Source organism: Schistocerca americana, chromosome 1, assembly GCF_021461395.2.
Source record: "Schistocerca americana isolate TAMUIC-IGC-003095 chromosome 1, iqSchAmer2.1, whole genome shotgun sequence".
In the NCBI taxonomy this organism is placed as follows: Eukaryota; Metazoa; Arthropoda; class Insecta; order Orthoptera; family Acrididae; genus Schistocerca; species Schistocerca americana.
The window spans coordinates 1,156,029,115-1,156,054,591 of NC_060119.1; the positions used below are offsets into that span (position 1 = coordinate 1,156,029,115).

General features: G+C 39.9%; 1 protein-coding gene across 2 annotated transcripts in view; it reads left to right on the top strand.

Moving 5' to 3' along the window:
- The window catches only part of LOC124619489 (sorting nexin-29), a 177,631-nt gene that overhangs the window by 144,548 nt on the left and 7,606 nt on the right, over positions 1-25,477 (top strand). For both annotated transcript variants that reach the window (XM_047145914.1, XM_047145906.1), the window contains exons 11-14: positions 822-999; positions 10,966-11,241; positions 14,769-14,909; positions 22,585-22,724. In XM_047145914.1, coding sequence (XP_047001870.1) covers positions 822-999; positions 10,966-11,241; positions 14,769-14,909; positions 22,585-22,724 — 735 coding nt within the window. The remainder of the gene's footprint in view (positions 1-821; positions 1,000-10,965; positions 11,242-14,768; positions 14,910-22,584; positions 22,725-25,477) is intronic.

The following is a 25,477-nucleotide window of genomic DNA, read 5'->3' on the forward strand; positions in this document are numbered from 1 at the left end:
ACATAATGATTCCAGCTCCTTCTGAAATAGTCCTCTTGGCTGTCTAACACAGTTGCCAACGTTTCTGGAGATCTTGGAAGCACGCAGGGAAATTTTCAACTGCGATGCTTGTAAGCTCATTTGTCACAACCTGTTGGATGTCTGCAATGCTTGATTATTTCCTTTCAGTCACCTTTTCGCTCGTAGAAACAAGAAAAAATCGCAAGGCAGGAGGTTGGGCATATATAACAGGTGTGGGATGGCAATAGCAGAATGTCCAGCCAGATACTTGGTAACAGATAAAGCGCACTATGGGGTCTTGACTTATTATATAGTAAGAACAAGTCCTGAAAATGTCACAAATCAGGGTGCCAGCATCGAATTGCTTGTCGCAGATGTTTCAAGACTTCAAGGTAAAGTCTGGCTCACTGTTTGACCTGGAAGAACATCCTCATGGTGAACTAATCCTTTACTATCGAAGAATGTGATGAACCTTTCACCACAAGGGGAATAAGGAGCTAAAACCTTATGTAAACTTCACCAAATGTGCATCTTGACGTGAACAGTTGTCTGAAGAAGAACTTGCGTGGTTTGAAACTGGTTGTGGTACTATTTGTGTAAATAAATAGCAATCTCAGTAGGGGCTGGTTCTGTCTTCTTCTATGAAAGGATTGACTTTACATTTTGAATAAAGCCACGGTTGCAAAATGGCAGTTTTCAACAAAATAGTGATTGCAGTAATGTTTTTTACATTTTAATTTCATAGCATAAAAATTCTGTTCCAACAAAATGTTGTGTATTCAAATTTTTAGTACAGAGAGAGCAATTCCTATTTTTTTCAGGGAGAATGAACTCCTAAAACACCAGCTCCGCAAATATGTTGGTGCAGTGCAAATGCTGAAACGGGATGGCATGCAAGCATATGAAGCACTTGCAAGTCTTGAAGGGCAGCAGTCTCGGCCTGTTGATCCAGCTGACTACCATCATGAAGCTCAGGAGTATGAGAAGAAACTTATACAGGTGCATTATTATTGCAAGTGTTATACCATATATCTCTCAATAAAATGTAATTAGAATTTGCAGCAAATTTAGAATGTGACAAATACAGTGGCAGTTGGTTAAAATAAATGTTACAGAGATAACTTGGTGAACAAGGAAAGATGCCAATCAAGATCAGCAGTGACAGTAATCTTTTTCACAATTAAGTCACACTTATCTCTTGCATATTATGTTTCGTCAGGTGTAACTTAGTTTGTTAAAATTTGACAGCTCTAAAGACATACATTTAAGAGCAGAATTCTCTGTTCATGAATTATGTGAATTCCAAACTTCAAGAAAACCACTGACTGTGAAATCCCTAAGCACGGCATGGCATAGAACAAGGAAAGCACGGAAGGGTGACCCCAGAATAGCAGTGTCATTTGTTGTTTGATTGTTTAGATTTATTAAAGCACCACATTACAGCATGAATAAATTGATAAAATAACCATAAATAATGATGGGTGACACAGTAAAATTAATTAGTTGCTTACACCAGTAATATGCTTTAACAAGCCACAAAACTCAATGCCAGAATAAATATTAAACTGTAAAAAAAGTTTTTTTTAATCTCTTTCCTTATAAAACAAAGTGCTCAAAGTGTAACAGCTAAAAAAATCATAAGATAATTTAAGAAACGGTGACGAAGCCTTCAAAGGATTTTCGGGAAACTGACCTCTTTTTTTTATTTTTTATTTATTTATTTATTTTTTTTTTTTAAGAAACAGGCCCTTAACACACAGGGGTGCAAATACACTGTTATAAATCAGCATAAAATCTGTAAAATTTGAAATTTTCCCGGTGAATCAACTGTTCAAAAAGATTTCAGGCTTGCGGCCGGTCGTAAACTTCATTGCACGATATTTCGGCTGGACAACTGCCAGACATCTTCAGGTGAACCGAACGACGACTGACGAAGACATTCTCCGCTTCCTTATATAGTGTGCTGATAGTACTGCCATGCATGCGTTGCAATTGCGGAGACAGAAGGGCCACAGCGCCCTCGCTGGTAGAACTGCAGTACTCAGCTGCCGTCAGTATTGTCGCTGACCGCAACTATCTAAGTCTTCTGGCATCTTCATCTCGAGCAAATTTCGGAGATGAAGGAATTCCATGCGTTATTCAATTGGTAACCACTGTCACTGTTCATTTGATTTCCCGCAATGTGTATTTCAACTGATTCTTTGATAATGGAGTCCCAAAACGTTGTTGCAGTGGCCAATATTGAAGTTTTGTCGTACTCCATTGAATGTCCATTAGAAATACAATGTTCCGCAACTGCAGACTTACTGGGTTGCAGTAGGCGAGTGCAGCGTTGATGTTCTGTACAACGCTCTTCCACTGTGTGTGTTGTCTGTCCTATATAGACCATGCCACATTGACATGGTATTTTGTAAATTCCCGCCTTCCGCAGTAACAAATCATTCTTCACCGATCCCAGCAAATCCGAAATCCTAGAAGGCGGACGAAAAACCACTTTCACATTAAAATGATTAAGAATCCTTGCTATCTTGAAGGAGATATTTCTGACAAAGGGAAGAAAAGCTGGGGACTTGGCTGGCGCTTCCTCCTCTTTATCCACTTCCCGGTTCCTGGCTCTAGTTGAGAAGGCCCTGTTATTTGCCGGGTCGAGTACCCATTGTCTCTGAAGACTGTCCTCAAATGTGCCAGTTCCTTAGGCAAATTCTCTGCATCCGACACTGTGTGCACCCTGTGTACAAGGGTTTTAAGCACACTCATGGTCTGTGATGGGTGATGGCAACTTGAAGAATGCAAATACAAATCAGTGTGAGTGGGCTTGCGATAGACAGAATGTCCCACAGTGCCGTCACTCTTCTGTTTAACCAAAACATCCAGGAATGGAAGGCAGCCATCTTTCTCTAGTTCCATAGTAAATCGAATATTCTCATGGATGGAGTTAAGATGATGAAAAAACTCCATTAACTTTTCTTCTCCGTGGGGCCACACTAAGAAAGTCTCATCAACGTATCTCCAAAAAACAGTTGGTTTACAGACAGCTGATTCAAGTGCTCTCTCTCCTCAAAATCCTCTATAAAGAAGTTAGCCACCAGAGGAGACAGAGGGCTGCCCATGGCGACACTGTCAGACTGTTCAAAATATCACTGGTTAAACATAAAATAAGTTGAGGAAAGAGAATGTTGAAACAAAGCAGTAATGTCCGATTCAAACTGTTGACCAATTAAAATCAAGGAATCCGCAAGAGGTACTTTTGTGAAAAGGGAAACTACATCAAAACTCACTAAAAGATCGGAACTACTTAAGTGGAGAGCCCCCAGTCTGTTAATAAAATCAGCAGAGTTCCGTATATGGTGTGAACATTTGCCAACAAATGGTCTCAACAAAGAAGCTAGATGTTTGGCTAAATCATATGTGGGTGCGTCAATATTACTAACTATAGGCTGTAAAGGCAGACATTCTTTATGCACTTTAGGAAGACCATACATTCTCAGTGGTACGCTGCCATGTGGTCTTAACCGCTTCATGGTCTCTGGAGCTAGCGAGGAAGAGTTCAAAAGTGCACATGTCTTCCGTTGCACACGTGCTGTTGGATCTTGATCAATTCTCCGATACATAGTATCACTAAGTAGACTATACGTCATCTCCAAATACAACCCATGAGTTAACAAAATGGTAGAGTTACTTTTATCAGCCTTAAGCACTACTATTTCCGGATCTTCTCTAAGGTTCCGTAATGCAGCCCGTTCTTCAGCAGTTATATTACTGCGTTGAGGAGGAGCTTTCAGAAGAACCCGACCGCCAGCCAAGTCCCTAGCTTTTCTTCCCTTTGTCGGAAATATCTCCTTCAAGATAGCAAGGATTCTTAATCATTTTAATGTGAAAGTGGTTTTTTGTCTGCGTTCTAAGATTTTGGATTTGCTGGGATCGGTGAAGGATGATTTGTTACTGCGGAAGGTGGGAATTTACAAAATACCATGTCAATGTGGTATGGCCTATACAGGACAGACAACACGCACAGTGGAAGAGCGTTGTACAGAACATCAACGTTGCACTCGCCTACTGCAACCCAGTAAGTCTGCAGTTGCGAAACATTGTATTTCTAATGGACATTCAATGGAGTATGACAAAACTTCGATTTTGGCCACTGCAACAACTTTTTGGGACTCCATTATCAAAGAATCAGTTGAAATATGCATTGTAGGAAATCTAATGAACAGTGACAGTGTTTACCAATTGAATAACGCATGGTATCCTGTCATCTCTGAAATTTGCTCGAGACGAAGACACCAGAAGACTTGGATAACTGCAGCCAGCGACAATACTGACGGCAGCTGAGTACTGCAGTTCCACCAGTGAGGGCGCTGCCGCTGGGCGGTGTGGCCCTTCTGTCTACGCAATTGCAACGCATGAGCGGCAGTACTATCAGCGCACTATATAAGCTGGAGCGGAGAACGTCTTTGCCAGTCCTTGTTCGGCTCACCTGAAGATGTCTGGCAGTTGTCCAGCCGAAATATCGTGCAATGAAGTTTACGGCGACTGGCTGCAAGCCCGAAATCTTTTTGAACAGCATAAAATCTACTGAAAATTTTATAAAGTACCAAAACAGCACAAATGGATTAAGGTTATCCACCCAAGAGGCAAATTAATGTTAAGTTAGGCTCAAATACTAATTATGGTTAAATGATTTGGAAACATTAACACAACTTGATAATGGTGATGAAGGCAGCACCTTATTTAAGAAAATCTTAACTACCCGGAAGTCACATAATGTACAAAACAAGCATATTCCGAAGGAATTTAGAACTGTTGTGGTCTTCAGTCCTCAGGCTGGTTTGATGCAGCTCTCCATGCTACTCTATCCTGTGCAAGCTGCTTCATCTCCCAGTACGTACTGCAACCCACATCCTTCTGAATCTGCTTAGTGTATTCATCTCTTGGTCTCCTTCTACGATTTTTACCCTCCACGCTGCCCTCCAATACTAAATTGGTGATCCCTTGATGCCTCGGAACATGTCCTACCAACCAATCCCTTCTTCTAGTCAAGTTGTGCCACAAGTTTCACTTCTCACCAATTCTATTCAGTGTCTCCATATTAGTTATGTGATCTACCCAACAAATTTCTCTTCTTCAGGAACGCTTTCCTTGCCATTGTCAGTCTGCATTTTATATCTTCTCTACTTCGACCATCATCAGTTAGTTTGCTCCCCAAATAGCAAAACTCCTTTACTACTTTAAGTGTCTCATTTCCTAATCTAATACTCTCAGCATCACCCGATTTAATTTGACTACATTCCATTATCCTCATTTTACTTTTGTTGATGCTCATCTTATATCCTCGTTTCAAGACACTGTCCATTCCGTTCAGCTGCTCTTCCAAGTCCTTTGCTGTCTCTGACAGAATTACAATGTCACCGGCGAACCTCAAAGTTTTTATTTCTTCTCCATGGATTTTTAATTCCTACTCAGATTTTTTTTTTTTTGTTTCCTTTACTGCTTGCTCAATATACAGAGTGAATAACATCCGGGATAGGCTACAGCCCTGTCTCACTCCCTTCCCAACCACTGCTTCCCTTTCATGCCCCTCAACTCTTATAACTGCCATCTGGTTTCTGTACAAATTGTAATAGCCTTTTGCTCCCTGTGTTTTACCCCTGCCATCTTCAGAATTTGAAAGAGAGTATTCCAGTGAACATTGTCAAAAGCTTTCTCTAAGTCTACAAATGCTAGAAACGTGGGTTTGCCTTTTCGTAATCTAGCTTCTAAGATAAGTCGTAGGGTCAGTATGGCCTCAAGTGTTCCTATATTTCTACGGAATCCAACCTAATTTTCCCCAAGGTCAGCTTCTACCAGTTTTTCCATTCATCGGTGAAGAATTTGAATTTGTATTTTGCAGCTGTGACTTATTAAATTGATAGTTTGGTAATTTTCACATCTGTCAACACCTGCTTTCTTTGGGATTGGAATTATATTTTTCTTGAAGTCTGGGGGTATTTCAACTGTCTCATACATTTTGCTCACCAGATGCTAGAGTTTTGTCAGGACTGGCTCTCCCAAGGCTGCCAGTAGTTGTAACGGATTGTAGTCTACTCCTGGGGCCTTGTTTCGACTTAGATCTTCCAGTGCTCTGTCAAACTCTACACACAGTATCGTATCTCCCATTTCATCTTCATCTACATCTTCTTCCGTTTCCATAAGATTGTCCTCAAGTACATCGCCCTTTACATACTCCTTCCACCTTTCTGCTTTCCCTTCTTTGCTTAGAACTGAGTTTCCATCTGAGCTCTTAATATTCATACAAGCGGTTCTCTTTTCTCCAAAGGTCTCTTTAATTTTCCTGTAGACAGTATTTATCTTACCCCTAGTGAGATAAGCCTCTACATCCTTACATTTGTCCTCTAGCCATCCCTGCTTAGCCATTTTTCACTTCCTGTCGATCTCATTTTTGAGAATGTTTGTATTCCTTTTTGCATGCTTCATTTATTGAATTTTTATATTTTCTTCTTTCATCAATTAAATTCAATATATCTAATGTTACCCAAGGGTTTCTACTAGCCCTGGTCTTTTTACCACCTGACCCTTTGCTGCCTTCACTATTTTATCACTCAAAGCTACCCATTCTTCTACTGTATTTCTTTCCCCCATTCTTGTCAGTTGTTCCCTTATGCTCTCCCTGAAATTCTGTACAACCTCTGTTTCTGTCAGAGGTTCCATCTCCTCAAATTACCACCTTTTTGCAATTTCTTCAGTTTTAATCTACAGTTCATAACCAAGAGATTGTGGTCAGAGTCCACATCTGCCCCTGGAAATGTCTTAAAATTTATAACCTGGTTCGTAAATCTCTGACTTACCATTATATAATCTATCTGATACCTTCTAGTATCTCCAGGCTTCTTCCATATATACAATCTTCTTTCATGATTCTTTACCCAACTGTTAGCTATGATTAAGTTATACTCTGTGCAAAATTCTACTGGGCGGCTTCCACTTTCATTTCTTACCCCCATTCCATATTCACCTACTTTCTCTTCCTTTTCCTACTTTCGAATTCCAGTCACCCCTGACTGTTAAATTTTCATCTCCCTTCACTACCCGAATAATTTCTTTTATCTCATCATATATTTCATCACTCTCTTCATCTGCAGAGCTAGATAGCATATAAACTTGTACTACTGTAGTAGGGGTGGGCTTCGTGTCTATCTTGGCCACAATAATGCGTTCACTATGCTGTTTGTAGTAGCTTAACCACACTCCTATTGTTTAATTCATTACTAAACCTACCCCTGCATTACCCCTATTTGATTTTGTATTTATAACCCTGTATTCACATCTTGTTCCTCCTGCCACCGAACTTTGCTAATTCCTGCTATATTTAACTTTAACCTATCCATTTCCCTTTTTAAATTTTCTATCCTACCTGCCCGATTAAGGGATCTGACATTCCACGCTCCAATCCGTAGAACGCCAGTTATCTTTCTCCTGATAACGACGTCCTCGAGTAGTCCCTGCCTAGAGATCCGAATGGGGGACTATTTTACCTCTGGAATATTGTACAGTCACTACTTAGCTTAAAATCTTGTAGCAAAGAATATGAATCAGCAGGATAAGCAGATCAAGATCATACCTCAAAGGCAGCCGATAATGCGGCCACAAACTGCTGAAAACCCAGCCACAAGGTTAAGAATACTATGTAGGGTTGTTAACAAACACAACTTAGGGAAAACATAGACCAAACAAACTATTTAAACAACTATTAATGGCCACCATCTTAAGAAATGGTCAGCGTAAGGGCTCTTAATCCACCACAAAATTTCAGAATCGAACACTGGAATCTCCAGGATGGAATGTAGACAAAATTTCAAAATTTATCCTTAACTAAATTTTCATGCTATCAAAAAGCATAGTAGTTGCAAAGGTACTGTCTCTCGAAGCAGAATAAAATGTGATGCAGGAAAACCTGAGAAATGCTCAGAATAACATCTGATAGCAATTTAGGCAAACCACATAGCATGGAACTTAACACAAAGCAAACAGTTCCGTAAGGAAAATCGCAAGCTTACCCCTGCAAGGTGGTACCTTTAGATCTTACAAGCAGTGTCTCCTTTCATGGTATTTAGTCATGTGAATCTAAAACACAATTTTAATACATACATTAAATACAGAAAAATTTCTGTTAAAGCAAACAAATATAAAATAAAAGATTAAATGCAAAATGTCTGTATCTACATAGATATTCCACTAGCCACCATATGGAGATGAAGGCAGAGCTCACCATCTGCTGCATTGTCGACAGGACCAATTGTGGACTTTTGGTACAGAGCCGAGTGGAGGGTCTGAATCAGAGGCTCAGACAGTTCTGCGACCATGTAGGCTGCGCCATAGGGTGGTGGGACTTCGAGTTCCACTACACACAGGTGGTGGCTACATGGGTAGCAGGGGCTTTGTGGCATGGACTGGGCGGTTTTGTAGGAACAGAAAGCTGGCTAAAGCTGGAGATAAATTCTGCCGAAATTTTTACAGAGGCGCAAACAGTGTTCAGAAATGATAGATTAAATAAAATAGGTGGTGGTGTGTTTGTGTCTGTTGGTAGTAGTTTATCTTGTAGTTAAGTTGAAATGAATAATTCCTGCAAATTACTATGGGTAGAAGTTATACTCAACCGCCATACCAAAATAATAATTGGATGCTCCTTCTACTGACCCCCTGACTCAGATGATACAATAGCTGAACGCTTCAAAGAAAACTTAAATCTCATTACAAATAAGTAACCCACTCAAACAGTTATAATTGGCGGAGACTTCAGTCTGCCCTTGATTTGTTGGCGAAAATACATGTCCAAAGCCGGTGGTAGACAGAAAACATCTTCTGAAATTGTACTAAATGCTTTCTCTGAGAATTACTTTGAACAATTAGTTCATGAGCCCACACGAATTGTAAATGGTTGTGAAAACACACTTGACCTTTAAGCCACAAATAACCCTGATGTAATAGAGAGCATCATGACGGATACAGGGAGTAGTGAACACAAGGTCATTGTAGCGAGGCTCAAAACCATATCAATCAAAACCACTAAAAATAAACGCAAAATATATCTGTTTAAAACAGCAGATAAAATTTTGCTTGATGCCTTCCTAAGAGAGAGTCTCCATTCCTTCCAAGCTAATTATGTAAGTGTAGACCAGATACGGCTCAAATTTAAAGATACAGTATGGACAGCAATAGAGAGATTCATACCGCATCAGTTAATAAGAGATGGGACTGATCCACCATGGTACACAAAACATGTCAGAACACTGATGATGGTGCCACTAAAGCGGAGTTACTAAATACAGTTTCCTGTAATTCCTTCATGACAGAAGATGAAGTAAATATTACAGAATTCAAAACCAGAACAGCTGTTAGTATGAGTGACATAAAAGTAGATACCTTAGGTGTTGTGAAACAACTCAGATCACTTAAGAAAGAAAAGTCTTCCGGTCCAGATGGTATACCAATCAGGTTCCTCTCGGAGTATGCAGACACAATAGCTCCTTTCTTAGCAGTTGTATACAACTGCTCACTTGACGAAAGGTCTGTTCCTAAAGACTGGAAAGTAGCACAGGTCACACCAGTATTCAAGAAGGGAAATAGGAGTAACACATTGAATTACAGACCCTTATCACAGACCTCAATTTGCAGTAGGATTTTGGAGCATATGCTGTACTCGAACATTATGAATCACCTTGAAGAAAGTGACTCTTGAAGAAAGTGACTTATTGATACATAACCAACACAGATTCAGAAAATATTGTTCTTGTGCAATTCTTATATGCTGGAGTCACCTGCCCATTTTTCCAGTCACTTGGGGATTTGTGCTGGGCAAGAGATTCATGGTAAATGCAAGTTAGGTAAGGGACCAGTGCCACTGAGTACTCTTTGTAAAATGGAACTGTGATTCCAACCGAACCTGGTGATTTATTTGTTTTCAAGTCTTTCAGTTGTTTCTCCATGTCAGATATGCTTATTATATATCATCCATAAGGTAATCTGTCACATGGTCAAATGATGATATATTTCTAATGTGTGAACAAATTCTTGGATGTGAGATTTGAAACTCAGTTTTCGTTTTGCTATCTTCAAATGCGACACCAGACTGGTCAGCAAGGGACTGATTGGATGCCTTAGACCTGCATAGTGAGACCAAAATTTCTCAGGCTCTCAGCCAGATCTTTTGCTAAAATGTGATGATGGCGCATGAAAACACTGAAAATACAGGTACAATTATATATACAGCCAAATTTGACTATCAGAAGTATGAATAATCTGAAACAACAGCTCCTTGGCCTAGATAATGACACTGGAACAAATATTTTAGCAAGCCATCAAGTGCAGGCAGTAGAGGTGGATGTGTCGTAGTATAAGGAATACCGACCATGAACACACGATGTGACAGATATTTGATAATCCTGGAAATACTCAGTGTGGTTGCCAGCTCACTCCCAGTCCCACACAGCATGGGATATCAAAGCCAGACCAATCCGTGCTTGCGGACAGGACGACAACATGCTGAGCTCAATGTCGTAGCTCTGGCTTGATCAGTTACACCAAGTCTTGACATAAACAGAGCTAATGACCAACTGACCCACTCTCCTAATGCCCTCATGTCTGCTATGACTCGCTGCCTGGTTCTTCCTGCCTTCCCAGCGCTGTTCGAAGTGTACTTTAGGGACTTGGGGTGCCAGAGATAATCAGCGATAAAGTCAGGTGGGCAGAATGTCCCATTTCACTTTACAAGTTCTTAAAGAAATTAACATAACTTCTTAACTACTAACCTAAGAACAGAAAAGATTTATTTTCAACAAGTCACATATGCAGGCCTAGAACCCTACCACTCTAGTTTTAATGAAAATTGCTTACATTCTTGATTGTGATTAAAAAACACTTACTGGTTAGAGAAACTGGACAAACAAGCATTTCACTAAACATTTGCAGGTGGCAGAGATGCATGGTGAGCTGATGGAATTCAACGATCGCCTGCATCGTCAGCTGCAGTCAAAGGAGGCAGCATTGCGACGTCTGAGGGAGGAGTTAGTGGATTTGCGAGGACCGCTGCCAGATGATGCACATACATCGGATGAAGATGCAGCATCTGTCACCTCAGACTATGATGTTAGCTCATTAGGTGCTGCAGCACGTGCACTTGTAAATATATGGATTCCTTCCGCATTCCTCACCGGAGGTTCTTCAGATGTCCACCATGTTTATCAGGTCAGTGGCATATTTCATACAACCTCAGTTTTAAATAGTGCCTAAATTTCAACAGATTAGGAATTGGCATTTGATACGTGAAGCTGTCATCAATACAAATAACACACTTCGTATTACAAAGATGGTTGTAATTTTTTTGTTTTAAAAGAAGTGTAGTCTGTAAGCTTTTGTTTGTAATTGGTTATGGCGATGTGTCTGTCCAACAAGTGAGTTTGCAGATTTCTCTATAAACCATTTGTGTAGATAAGGAAGGACCTTTTGTTCATATTATTGAATGTGTTTAGGAATAATAATTGTTGTGCTTGTGTGAATATGTGTTTTTTCTACTTTAGAAAGAGGCCTTTTTGGAAGAAAGTTCAAATGTATAACACTCTTCCCATTGTGCCTGTCTGCAATTCAATGACTTCTGTTGATATTCTTATTTTCTGCCTCTGATATCACAAATACTGGGTTAGTGCCAAAGTATCTACTGGTTGATTGATGCAGAAGCCTTTAAAATGTTGTCAGCCCAAATAATGGTTCGTGGTTCGATGCAGTGCTGTGTGCTAGTCCAGTTTGTGCAATAATATCTGTATAACATTATTACAAAAAGGAAAGTTGCTACTCACCACATAGTGGAGATGCTGAGTCACAGATAGGCACAACGAAAAGACTGTCACAAATAAAGCTTTCAGCCCATAAGGACTACGTCGTCAAAAATAGATGACAGATGGTGTGGTTACAGTTGCCTAAGACTGCAGTCGCGCGCACGTGCGTGTGTGCTTGGGCTATTTTTGATGAGGGGCTTACGGGCTGGATTTTCCATTGTTTAACCTCTCTGTATATCTACTGCAATTTACATTGATTTGAACCTGCCTTGGTCTCCCTCTATGCTATTACACTCTCACTCACTTGCTTCTGAATCTGCCGTATCAATTGACGATCTCTTCGTTTGGTAAAGCTGTGCCATAAATTTATTTTCCCCCCAGTTTAACTCAGTAAGTTTTGATTTCTTATCCAATCTAATATTCAACATTCTTCTGTTGCACCACATCCCAAAAGTTTCAATTCTATTTTTGTATGTACTACTTACTGTTTACCTTTCACCTCCATACAAGGCTACACTAAAGTTAAATACTTTCAAAAAACACTTCCTAACACCCAAATTTATATTAAGTGTTAATCTGTTTCTCTTTTTTTCAAAAACTTCCCCAAGAGTTCATTTTACATCCTCTCTACTTAAACCATAGCAAGTTATTTTGCTGCCCAAATACCAAAACTCTTGTTCAACTTTGTGTCCCATGGCCTAGTGAATGGAAGTTCCTTGGCTTTGCCTGATGTAAGTCTATTGTATATATTGTATTGTATGTTAACCGGGGACCTAGAAACGACAGAGAGGCTCCGTCCCCGCCGCAGCCGCAGTGGTCCACAACCCCATGACGACTACCACAGTCCACTTCACCCCTCCGCTGCCCCACACCGAACCCAGGGTTATTGTGCGGTTCAGCCCCTGGTGTACCCCCCCCCCCCCCCCCCCCCCCCCAGGGAATGTCCCATACCAGACGAGTGTAACCCCTATGTTTGCACGGTAGAGTAATGGTGGTGTATGCATACATGGAGAACTTCTTTATGCAGCAGTTGCCAACATGGTGTAACTGAGACAGAAAAAGGGAACCAGCCCGCGTTTGCCGAGGCAGATGGAAAACTGCCTAAAAACCATCCACTGACTGGCCGGTTCACCGGACCTAGACACAAATCCGCCTGGCAGATTCGTGCTGGGGACCAGGCGCTCCTTCCCACCAGGAAAACCATGCGTTAGACCGCACGGCCAACCAGGCGGGCTAAGTCACCTATGCTTCATGATCATTGTTTTATTTTTATCGATATTTATCTTGTAAAATATTTTCAAGACACTATCTGTACTGTTAAATTGTTCTTTGAAATCCTCTGCTATCTCTGACAGAATTCAAATGTCACCCATAAATGTTAGTTTTTGTTAATCTTCTTTGAGCTTTGATCTCTCTCCCAAATTTATCTTCGGTTTCTTCTACTGCTTGCTCACCTTACAGTCTCGTTTCTGTACATGTTCTAAATAATCATTTGCTTCATGTATTTTATCCCTGCTGCCTTGAGAATTCCAAAAAGTGTTTTACAATCAACATTGTCAAAAATGTTCTCCAAACATACAATGCTTTCTCCAAACTATTTTGTAGCTGTAGGGTCAGTATTGCTGCAAGAGTTTCTACATTTTGTCCAGAACCCAAACTGATCATCACTAAGGTCGGCCACTGTCTGCTTTTCCATTCTTCTGTAAGTAATTTGTGTTGGTATTTTGAAAACTATGACTTATTAATCCATTTGCCTAATATTTCTTGAAATAAAATTTGCCACATGACTATGATTATTTCTTTCCATGTAAATACATTTTTACACACACACACACACACACACACACACACACACACACACACTCACACTTACTAAAAATGAATCAAAATAGTTGTTGTAGCAGTTATAGTACACAAATATTCACACACATTTCATGCAGTTGTCTTCTCATTCGGAGTTACATTCACTGGAAAAGTCCCCAACTTCTGTGCTGTAGCTTGCTTTTTTCCTTACAGATGTAGCCAGGAAGGGTCAAATTTATAATGAGTTGCTATTCGTGTTGGAACTTGATGGACCTCATACTCTGGGACACTGGTTCAGTATACGGTAGATGGCACTGGTTCAGTATATGGTAGATGGCACTTACATTCAGCATTATACCCAGGAGGTAGAGGCATTTAATCTTATATGTATTGCCTGTCAAGGTAACAGGTTGTTCTGGCCCAGTTTGGATAACAATTAAAAAATCTATAAACTTGGACTTCAACAGGCATGTACAGATGTTAGTGTTGTATTTGTAATTGGAGATCCTACATCACTTAATAGAGCAGTTGGTATTGGACGTGAATGTTGACGCAAGACTGTCTCCAGTTACAGATGTTGCAAGGAAGAAACAGCTATTAAGGTATTCATTGACTATTCTGTCAGTGGGTTTGACCCGTACCTTCATTCTCAAAACCTCTGAATGGTAGCAGTTACCTCAAAGTACTTGCTTCTTTGTATCGTCATATACCAGGCAAGACTACATATTTGAAGTGGTGTGCTCAATGTTTTAAAGGGTTCTGTTTCCTAAAATTTATTCGTAGTGCTTTGAAGTCTTCACAAAATACTTTGTAGTCAGATCTGACTAACCAACCTTACTATTCTAACAACTGTTTAAGATTTTGTTCTGTCACATTTTGGAAATTACTTCAGAGGTAAACTCTATCATAATATATGTAATAAAATGAAGTTAGAAAAATAGTAGTAGAGTGCCTGCAGGAGATACCACATTATCTGTGAATAGATCTATGGTCTACGATAAAAACTTTGGCACACTGTCATATTATTTCATGCTTTGTGTTACCATGAAAGTGCATTACATTTTCAGTCTCTTATTACTAGAAGCTGTTTATTGTAGGCCAATGTAAAACTATTTCCAACTGTGTATGTTGTTACAGGTATTTGTTCGTATCAGAGATGATGAATGGAATATATACAGGCGATATGCCCAGTTCTACAGTCTCCATAAGCAGTTGAAGAAACAAGATGCTGTCTTCACTACTTTTGATTTTCCTCCCAAGAAGACTCTTGGAAACAAAGTAAGTTTTTTCTCCCTTCCAGTACCTCATTTACCTTGGTGAGGTTGATATCTCCATATTGGTATATCTTTCTTTATGAAGAGAGGACAGGGGGGAGGGGGAGGGGGGTGCGGGGATAAGATTCTGGAAATAATTTAAGTGTAAAAGTAACAACTCATTGGATAGTTACTCGCTTTTCCAAATTACGAATATGGCTCTGTTTCAAAGTGACTTGCAGTTGCTACCGTAACTGAATTACATGTAGTTAGAAATTTACAGTTCAGATCATGATAATTCTGCCTTCTTATAATGGCATTCTTGTGGTAACAGTAACTGAGAGTTTAATAAAGAAGTAGCGTTTGTTTTGTGACTTATGGATTTATAAATTTGTTTTGTCTGTCATGTAACTTCTCTTCTGTGGGTGTCAAAGAAAGAGGAACACACAGAAAAGTATTTGTGCCGTAAGAGTGTTAATACTTTGATAAATCCATGAATTCATATACATCCAGGGTTGTGATTATCTTAGAGCTTTTTTTTACCTTTAACAAGACTTTTCACAGAAATTGTTATGATTAAGTTTTAAGCAACCAAAATTATTTAGTGCTCCTGTGTTGGTCAAAAATGCATTGCAATTAACATAGGTCACTTTAAGGAACTGAAAATTGTAGCATCTACTTCTGGCAAAATTTGCACCTGTTTTTGGCAAAATTCTTGTCTGTTTTTGTCAAAAGTTCACAATTTTTTTCGTATGTTATTATAAATGAGTAGATGTACAAATTTAAAAGGTTGTAATGCTACATGATTGAAGACAAAGCAAGCCTCAGTTCTTTGAAATTGACTGTTAAAAAAAGTGCTGACTGGGAACTTTTTGACTGGAATGTTTGCTTTTGCAAAAACTTCAACACGATTTTCTTCTTAAATAACCTATGTTTTCTCCGTTTGGCTGTACTGAAGCTTTCAAAAATGATTATTCTGTTGAAAAGCAGCCAGTATTTTCCCACCAGTGAACTGAATGCGTCTCTGGTTTAAGATGTTTCTGCACATATTTGTCTTCTCTCTCCCAAGTTCAATGATTACAAATTCTGCAAATGATAAATTTCAACCTTTCATGGGAATTCAGTCATGTGGTCTATGCTTGACAAAGCTAGGCCTACGGGTAGAACTGACAGGATACTTAGCATAGAATTAGAACTGAACATAAAGTAACTGTTTAAACATTAGGGGAAGAATCTACATCCACAGCTACATCAATACTCTGCGAGCCACCTGACGGTGTGTGGCGGAGGGTACTTAGAGTACCTCAATCGGTTCTCCCTTCTATTCTAGTCTCGTATTGTTCGTGGAAAGAAAGATTGTCGGTATGCCTCTGCGTAGGCTCTAATCTCTCTGATTTTATCCTCATGGTCTCTTCGTGAGATATACGTAGGAGGGAGCAATATACTGCTTGACTCCTTGGTGAAGGTACGTACTTGAAACTTCAACAAAAGCCCGTACCAAGCTGCTGAGTCTCTCTCCTGCAGAGTCTTCCACTGGAGTTTCTCTATCATCTCCGTAACACTTTCACGATTACTAAATGATCCTGTAATGAAGCTTGCTGCTCTCCGTTGGATCTTCTCTATTTCCTCTATCAATCCCACCTGGTACGGATCCCACACTGGTGAGCAATATTCAAGCAGTGGGCGAACAAGTGTACTGTGACATACTTCCTTTGTTTTCGGATTGCATTTCCTTAGGATTCTTCCAATGAATCTGTCTGGCATCTGCTTTACTGACGATCAACTTTATATGATCGTTCCATTTTAAATCACTCCTAATGCCTACTCCCAGATAATTTATGGAATTAACTGCTTCCAGTTGCTGACCTGCTATATTGTAGCTAAATGATAAAGGATCTTTCTTTCTGTGTATTAGCAGCACATTACACTTGTCTACGCTGAGATTCAATTGCCATTCCCTGCACCATGCGTCAATTCATTGCAGATCCTCCTGCATTTCAGTATAATTTTCCATTGTTACAACCTCTCGGTATACTACAGCATCATCCGCAAAAAGCCTCAGTGAACTTCCGATGTTATCCACAAGGTCATTTATGTATATTGTGAATAGCAACAGTCCTACGACACTCCCCTGTGGCACACCTGAAATCGCTGTTACTTCGGAAGACTTCTCTCCATTGAGAATGACGTGCTGTGTTCTGTTATCTTGTAACTCTTCAATCCAATCACACAATTGGTCTGATAGTCCATATGCTCTTACTTTGTTCATTAAACGACTGTGGGGAACTGTATCGAATGCCTTGCGGAAGTCAAGAAACACGGCATCTACCTGGGAACCCGTGTCTATGGCCCTCTGAGTCTCGTGGATGAATAGCACGAGCTGGGTTTCACACGACTGTTGTTTTCTAAACCCATGCTGATTCCTACAGACTAGATTTCTAGTCTCCAGAAAAGTCATTATACTCGAACATAATAAGTGTTCCAAAATTCTACAACTGATCAACATTAGAGATATAGGTCTATAGTTCTGCACATCTGTTCGATGTCCCTTCTTGAAAATGGGGATGACCTGTGCCCTTTTCCAATTCTTCGGAACGCTACGCTCTTCAGAGACCTACGGTACACTGCTGCAAGAAGGGATGCAAGTTCCTTCGCGTACTCTGTGTAAAATCGAACTGGTATCCCATCAGGTCCAGTGGCCTTTCCTCTTTTGAGCGATTTTAATTGTTTTTCTATCCCTCTGTCATCTATTTTGATATCTACCATTTTGTCATCTTTGCGACAATCTAGAGAAGGAACTACAGTGTGGTCTTCCTCTATGAAACAGCTTTGGAAAAAGATATTTAGTATTTCGGTCTTTAGTCTGTCATCCTCTGTTTCAGTACCATTTTGGTCACAGAGTGTCTGGACATTTTGTTTTGATTCACCTACTGCTGTGACATAAGACCAAAATTTCTTAGGATTTTCTGCCAAGTCAGTACATAGAGCTTTACTTTCAAATTCATTGAACGCCTCTCGCATAGCCCTCCTCACACTACATTTCGCTTCGCGTAATTTTTGTTTGTCTGCAAGGATTTGGCTATGTTTATGTTTGTTGTGAAGTTCCCTTGGCTTCTGCAGCAGTTTTCTAACTCAGTTGTTGTACCATGGTGGCTCTTTTCCATCTCTTATGATCTTGCTTGGCACATACTCATCTAATGCATATTGTACGATGGTTTTGAACTTTGTCCACTGATCCTCAACACTATCTGTACTTGAGACAAAACTTTTGTGTTGAGCCGCCAAGTACTCTGAAATCTGCTTGTTGTCACTTTTGCTAAACAGAAAAATCTTCCTACCTTTTTTAATATTTCTATTTACGGCTGAAATCATCTATGCAGTAACTGCTTTATGATCGCTGATTCCCTGTTCTGCATTAATTGTTTCAAATAGTTGGGGTTTGTTTGTCACCAGAAGGTCTAATATATTATCGCCATGAGTCGGTTCTCTGTTTAACTGCTCAAGGTAGTTCTCAGATAATGTACTTAAACGTTTATAATGGGTGGCAGTGAAATTTTTTTGAGTCTCCCAGTCTATATCTGGCAAATTAAAATCTCCACCCAGAACTATAACATGGTTGGGAAATGTACTCAAAATATTTTCCTTCAGCTGCTCTGCCACAACAGTTGCTGAGGAAGAGGGCCTATAGCGACATCCAATTACCATGCCTGAGCCTGCTTTAACCGTGACCTTCACCAAAATAATTTCACATTTCGGATCTCCGTCAGTTAGATTCGATACTATTGCATTTTTTATTGCTATAAACACGCCTCCCTCTTCACTGTCCAGCCTCTCTCTGCAATATACATTCCAATCTGAGTTTAGAATTTCATTACTGTTTACATCTGGTTTCAGCCAGCTTTCTGTCCCTAGTACTATATGGGCACTGTGACAGTTTATTAATGAGAGCAGTTCTGGGACCTTTCTATAGACGCTCCTGCAGTTTACTATTACCACATTAATTTTGTTATTCCCTGTTGTGTTTTGCCTACTACTACCTTGTCGCGTCTCAGGAGGCATCTTGTCGAGCCTAGGGAGGGAATTCTCTAACCTAAAAACCCCACATGTGCACTCCACACATACTATGCTACCCTTGTAGCTGCTTTCTGCTTGTAGTGCACTCCTGACCTATTCATAGGGACCCTACATTTGTCCACCCAATAGGGAAATCGAGAAATTTGCACCCCAGATCTCCGCAGAATTTCGGTGCAGACGAAAAAAGTTGCAGGTTTTGTTTTCCAATCTCTATAGCACAGAGTGCAGGCACTACAGGATATAATGGCAGATGGCCACGATCGTAAACAAACTAGAATTTTGACTGCCAGAGGGGAGAGAAGCGCTTCTGACAAGGGAACCTCCCCATCACAGCCCCCTCAGAGTTAGTTATAAGTTGGCACAGTGGATAGGCCTTGAAAAACTGAACACCGATCAATCAAGAAAACAGGAAGAAGTTGTGTGGAACTATGAAAAAAATAAGCAAAATATACAAACTGAGTAGTCCATGTGCAAGATAGGCAACATCAAGTATAGTCTGAGCTCATGAGCACCATGGTCCCGTGGTTAGTGTGAGCAGCTGTGGAACGAGAGGTCCTTGGTTCAAGTCTTCCCTAGAGTGAAAAATTTACTTTCTTTATTTTCGCAAAGCTATGATCTGTCCGTTCGTTCACTGACGTCTCTGTTCACTGTAATAAGTTTAGTGTCTGTGTTTTGCGACGGCACCTCAAAACCGCGCGATTAGTAGACGAAAGGACATGCCTCTCAAATGGGAACCGAAAACATTTGATCGCAAGGTCATAGGTCAACTGATTCCTCCACAGGAAAACACGTCTGATATATTCTACACGACACTGGTGACGGCATGTGCGTCACATGACAGGAATATGTCGTCGACCCACCTAACTTGTACACTTGAACAATGGGTAAAAAGATTCTTCTGCCTTGCCCAATTTAAGTTTTCTTGTGGATGTGATGATCACTCCCAAAAAAGTGATGAAAACATAAGAGTTTGTCACATAAACGATAACAAATGAATGCAACAGTTTCACAGTTTTCCCTGTGCTCTGTCCAAACATATGTTTTTAATATTTTCAAATTTTTCCGTGTGTAGACCGTCAAATCCTGCATATGTCCAAGCAAATCTGAACATGTCCTGGAATTTTGGAGAGCGAAGTTGATTATGTGTGAGTGCCTGAACTTCGATAATTGACTCACAATCACATAAACAATACTGCTCTGTGTACCTGTGCAGCTTCGCAAAATAATTGAAAATAAAAAATTAAACTTTTCACCCAAGGGAAGACTTGAACCAAGGACCTCTCGTCCGCAGCTGCTCATGCTAACCACCGGACCACGGCACTCCTGGACTCACATTAGACCTTGATGTTGCATATATTGCGCATGGACTACTCAGTTTGTGTATTTTGCATATTTTTTTCATAGTTCCACACAACTTCCTGTTTTCTCGCGTGATCTGTGTTCAGTTTTTCAAGGCCTATCCACTGTGCCAACTTATAACTAAATCTGAGGGGGGGGGGGGGGGCGATGGGGAGGTTCCCTTGTGAGAAACAAACTCTCCCCCCTTTCCCACAGTTTCCATTTCACATGGCAGCAGTCTACAGCAGAACTGACCCATCGTCATGGGGATCACAGATCTCATCTGGTGTTTTAAGGGTCACAATCAATATTTGTGATGAACCAGGATTAGTCACTTCACTTATTTCAAAATAAGAAAAGAAATCAAAACAGCAGTCAATGCACAACACAAAGCATTCAGGGAGGACTGCTGCGCAGTTGCTTTTTGAGGTTGGCAGAGTATTGTTAACGAAATAGTTCGGACCTGACGCCTAGCTGTGTAAAATGCAACCACAGTTCAAAACATATGCCACCTAATTTGCTACATTAAAAGTGTCTGCCTTATACCATATTTTGAGCTTGCACATGTGTCTTTGTCATAAAATGCTATGTACCATGACTGAGTACTACATATATCTTAAATAGACCATTCAACTGCCCACAACTGCCAGATCTTTGGGCACATTGATGCACTATTTGATCAAAAGTATCCGGACACCTGGCTGAAAATAACATAAATGTTTGTGGTGCTCTGTACCTGTAATGTTGTAATTCAAAATGGTGTTTGCTCACCCTTAGCCTTGATGACAACTTCCACTCTCGCAGGCATATGTTCAATCAGGTGCTGGAACGTTTCTTGGGGAATGGCAGCACATTCTTCATGGAGTCCTGCACTGAGGAGAGGTATCGATGTCAGTTAGTGAGGTCAGGCACAAAGTTGGCATTCCAAAGGTGTTCTGTAGGATTCAGGTCAAGCCTCTGTGGATGCCATTACAGAGATGTTATTGTCGCGTAACCTCTTCGCCACAGGCTATGTATTATGAACAGGTGCTCAATTGTGTTAAAAGGTGCAATCGCCATCCCTGAATTGCTCTTCAACTGTGGGAAGCAAGAAGGTGCTTAAAACATCAATGTAGGCCTGTGCTGTGATAGTGCAACGCAAAACAACAAGGGGTGCAAGCCCCCTCCATGAAAAACATGACCACATTGTATAGTGTGATTTGTCACTTCACACTACGTTTTTCCACTGTTCAGTCATCCAGTGTTTACGTCCTTACATCAAGCGAGGCGTTGTTTGGCATTTACCGGCGTGATGTGTGACTTGCGAGCAGCAACTCGACCATGAAATCTAAGTTTTCCAACCCCCCGCCTAACTGTCATAGTACTTTCAGTGGATCCGGATGCAGTTTGGAATTCCTGTGTGATGGTCTGGATAGATGTCTGCCTATTACACATTACGACCCTTTTCAACTGTGGGTGGTCTCTGTAGTCAACAGATGAGGTCAGCCTGTACACTTTTGTGCTGCATGTGTCCCTTCACGTTTCCACTTGACTATCACATCGGAAACAGTGGAACTAGGGATGTTTAGGAGTGTGGAAATTTCGCGTACAGACGTATGACACAAGTGACACCCAATCATGTGACCATGCTCGAAGTCCCTGAGTTCTGCAGAGGGCCTCATTCTGCTGTCCCACAATGTCTAATGACTACTGAGGTTGCTGATATGAAGAACCTGGCAGTAGGTGGCAGCAAAATGAACCTAATATGAAAAAAGTATGTTTTTGGGGGTGTCTGGATACTTTTGATCACTTAGTGTATGTCGTTGCTTTTGTATACTTTTTATTTTGCAAACAGGTTCTTACACAAATTATCTTTCCAAATTTGGTTTGCAGATGATTTACAATACCAGTAATTGATAATTGGTTACATTTTCGGTATTTATTTGCAGAAAATAAAGTTGTTTCAAACTATCTCTGATAAAACAGTTCATCTAGATAATTAGCTGTGAAATAGTATCTATTAAGTAATTTTGCATTTTGTTATTTTGAGCAGAATTAGCATCTATTACACATTTATCGAAAAATGAAAATTTTTCCAGTTTCTAATCATTTGTAATATGAGAGCAACATCTAAAGGGCATGGTTTTGTGAACAAATTCATTTTTGGACCTGCTGAAATTTTCAAAGGATATAAGTTCGTGAACTGACAAAAAAAATTCAGTTGCAGGAAGGAACCAGTAGACATATTTGTTAGACCATGAGTCATTAATCATTCACATTCAGAATGTTGCATCACTGCTTTGCTGCAGGATTCCAGATTTGTTGAAGAGAGACGAAGACGTTTGCAGCACTATCTGCGTTGTGTGGTTAATCACCTTGTGCAGACCAACAATGAAATGGCCACATCTCCAGACAAGGATCTTCTTGTGTCCCTTGTCCCCTTCTTTGGGTAAGACATTTCAGTTACCTGTTTGTTACTTTAAAAAAAGATAATAATCTTTTGGATGTGACTCATTTAGTGTGTGTGTGTGTGTGTGTGTGTGTGTGTGTGGGAGGGTGGGGGGGTGATGCACACAATCAGTAGACAGAAAAAGGATTCTACTGCAAAGTAAAGTGCAGCAGACTTTCTACAATGACTTTAAGGTTAGGTCAGTAGAAAGTCGAGTACAAAGAAGAGAGGTCTGCTGCTATATAGCAGTCGCGGGAGGGGTGTAGGCCAAATAGTACATGAAAAGATAAGTGCAGAATACCAGGTCACAAGTATTGCAGACCTAGTGCCTAGCTTACCTAGGTGACAGAAAGTATGGACTTTGTGCAGACATTTTGAGGAAGAGGATTAAGTTCTTATAAAGGCTGTATACACAGCCAAGGAAGAGAGATTCCTGGAGTTCCTGGTTAAAAACACATTTCCTCCTGGTAAATGGGAAAACTTTTATACACCAGCGTAGAACTACCCAACAAATGGCATGTTTTGGAAAGATCAGTGATGCACGGCAACATGTGTATTGCACAGTTTCAGATTACAAAAGTATAAATATGAATTCCACCAAATAAAGCACAGTAGTTTCCGAAGGACTGTAATCAAGACCGCAATGCGTTTTTGTCAGCCGGACATTCATCATGTCATGTGATCTCGCCAGCCAATCACAGTGGATATTCAAAGCATAGGACACATGTTGATGATGTCGCCCATAGCAGCATCACTGTTAAGTAGTGCAAACACATAAATAGGAAAAGGTAATGGTTTAAATTATATATGTAAGTACAGCTATGAGAAAAGCTAAGTTTTCATATATAATATTGGTCTTTCTTGGAGTGGGTTACTCTTTAAGATATATCCAACACAATTGGCCAGTTAAATTTTAAATAATGGCATAAATGGCTGTCCTTCTGGGCCTTAAATGTTTGTAAATGGGTGATCCTCAAAGTGTTAGGTTTAGAATGAATCGATAATTTAAGAAATGCATTGCACGTTCTCACATGTAACATGATTCGCCTTGAAAAAGAAAATTTACTTTAAAAGTAATGTTTCTCCAACCATCATTTGTAGTATTTTCCAGTGATGTGTTAGGAATGTGAACAGTTGTGATGCCAAGCTCATAAGAAGCAGTTTGTTGTTATGGAGTATTGCATAGTCTTCGTCTGAAGGCCTTTGACACATTTTGCTGTTGACACAGCTTATGGGTGCACCGTGTTTCGTTATCAGTAGAAGACATAAAAGTCTGAAAATGTGTTCATGATCTTTTTTTTTTATTTATTTATTTTTTTAACCGCTTCACTATTACTGGATTTGGCTACTGCCATCTTCAGATCATAAAATATTTTGACGTTGATACTACAACAGAATATTTTATGATCTGAAGATGTCAGTAGCCAAAACCAGTAATAGGTATGGTCAAGACAGACCTCTAAAATAAAATGCTGTGTTTTGTTGTTCTAAATGGCATATTTTCTTTTCAACTAAAGTTTTATTTTGGTGTTATTCTCTTGTTTGTTTTGTTGTGTTAGAGTATCAGTTCTTCTCAGTCAAAATTATAAAAATGTAACTAAAAACTAAAAAATAAAAAACTTCCAGAATACGAAAAAACTTAGGTTTTCTCATATTTTTCCCAGATGAAAAAATTCTTACATTTTTCCTTGATTTCCAAGTTGTCCCGGGGCATATACACCCTGTTAAAGTAGGAGGAGCAAGTAACAGCCTGGCCAGAAACTTAAGAGTACAGTATTAAAGGTCACATGGAGGAGACAGGTGCAGAAACAGCACACACACTCATGGGGTTTGTAGAGGTTTTACAGCACCATGTTAACACAGCTGTCAGCCATGTAAACAAAGAGCTGAGTGGTTTGCTTTTGACAGCATGATAGCAATGCTAATTTTACCAGTGACAGAGCTGTTAAAGTGGAGTCATTAAATATGGTTTCAAAAATTCCTTCACCAAAGAAGACAGTGTAAATATTAAAAAAATTGAATCCAGAACTGCTGCCAACATGAGTAAGTTAAAATTAGATATACTTGGTGTAGCAAACCGGCTTAAATCATTCAATAAAGACTAGTCCGCTGGTCCAGATAGTATACCAATTAAATCACTTTGAGTGTGCAGATATAATAGCTCCGTACTTAATCATCATATAGAAGTGCTCACTCGATGAAAGATCTGTACTAGACATGGGCAAACTCGTTCATCCTTGGGAACTAGTTCACTGATTATCACTCTTTTCTGGGAACCGTTTATTTTTACTCGTTCACCATTCATTTGTGCTTCATATACGGTTCTTATGAAAAATTGAAAATTAGTATCATAGGTGACTGAGGATGGAAGGTGCCAAGAGGAGGCACTAGCCTCCGCCCTGGAGTACAGAGCTGTTATTCATAACAGAATTCTCACACACTTGTAATTTTCATGATTCTGCAAAACATCTCGTTTAGCCAACTATAGTGTTATGTGTTATCAGGAGAAAGAAAACTGGCATTCTACGGATCGGAACGTGGAATGTCAGATCCCTTAATCGGGCAGGTATGTTAGAAAATTTAAAAAGAGAAATGGACAGGTTAAAGTTAGATATAGTGGGAATTAGTGACGTTCGGTGGCAGGAGGAACAAGACTTCTGGTCAGGTGAATACAGGGTTATAAATACAAAATCAAATAGGGGTAATGCAGGAGTAGGTTTAATAATGAATAAAGAAATAGAACTACTGACGGC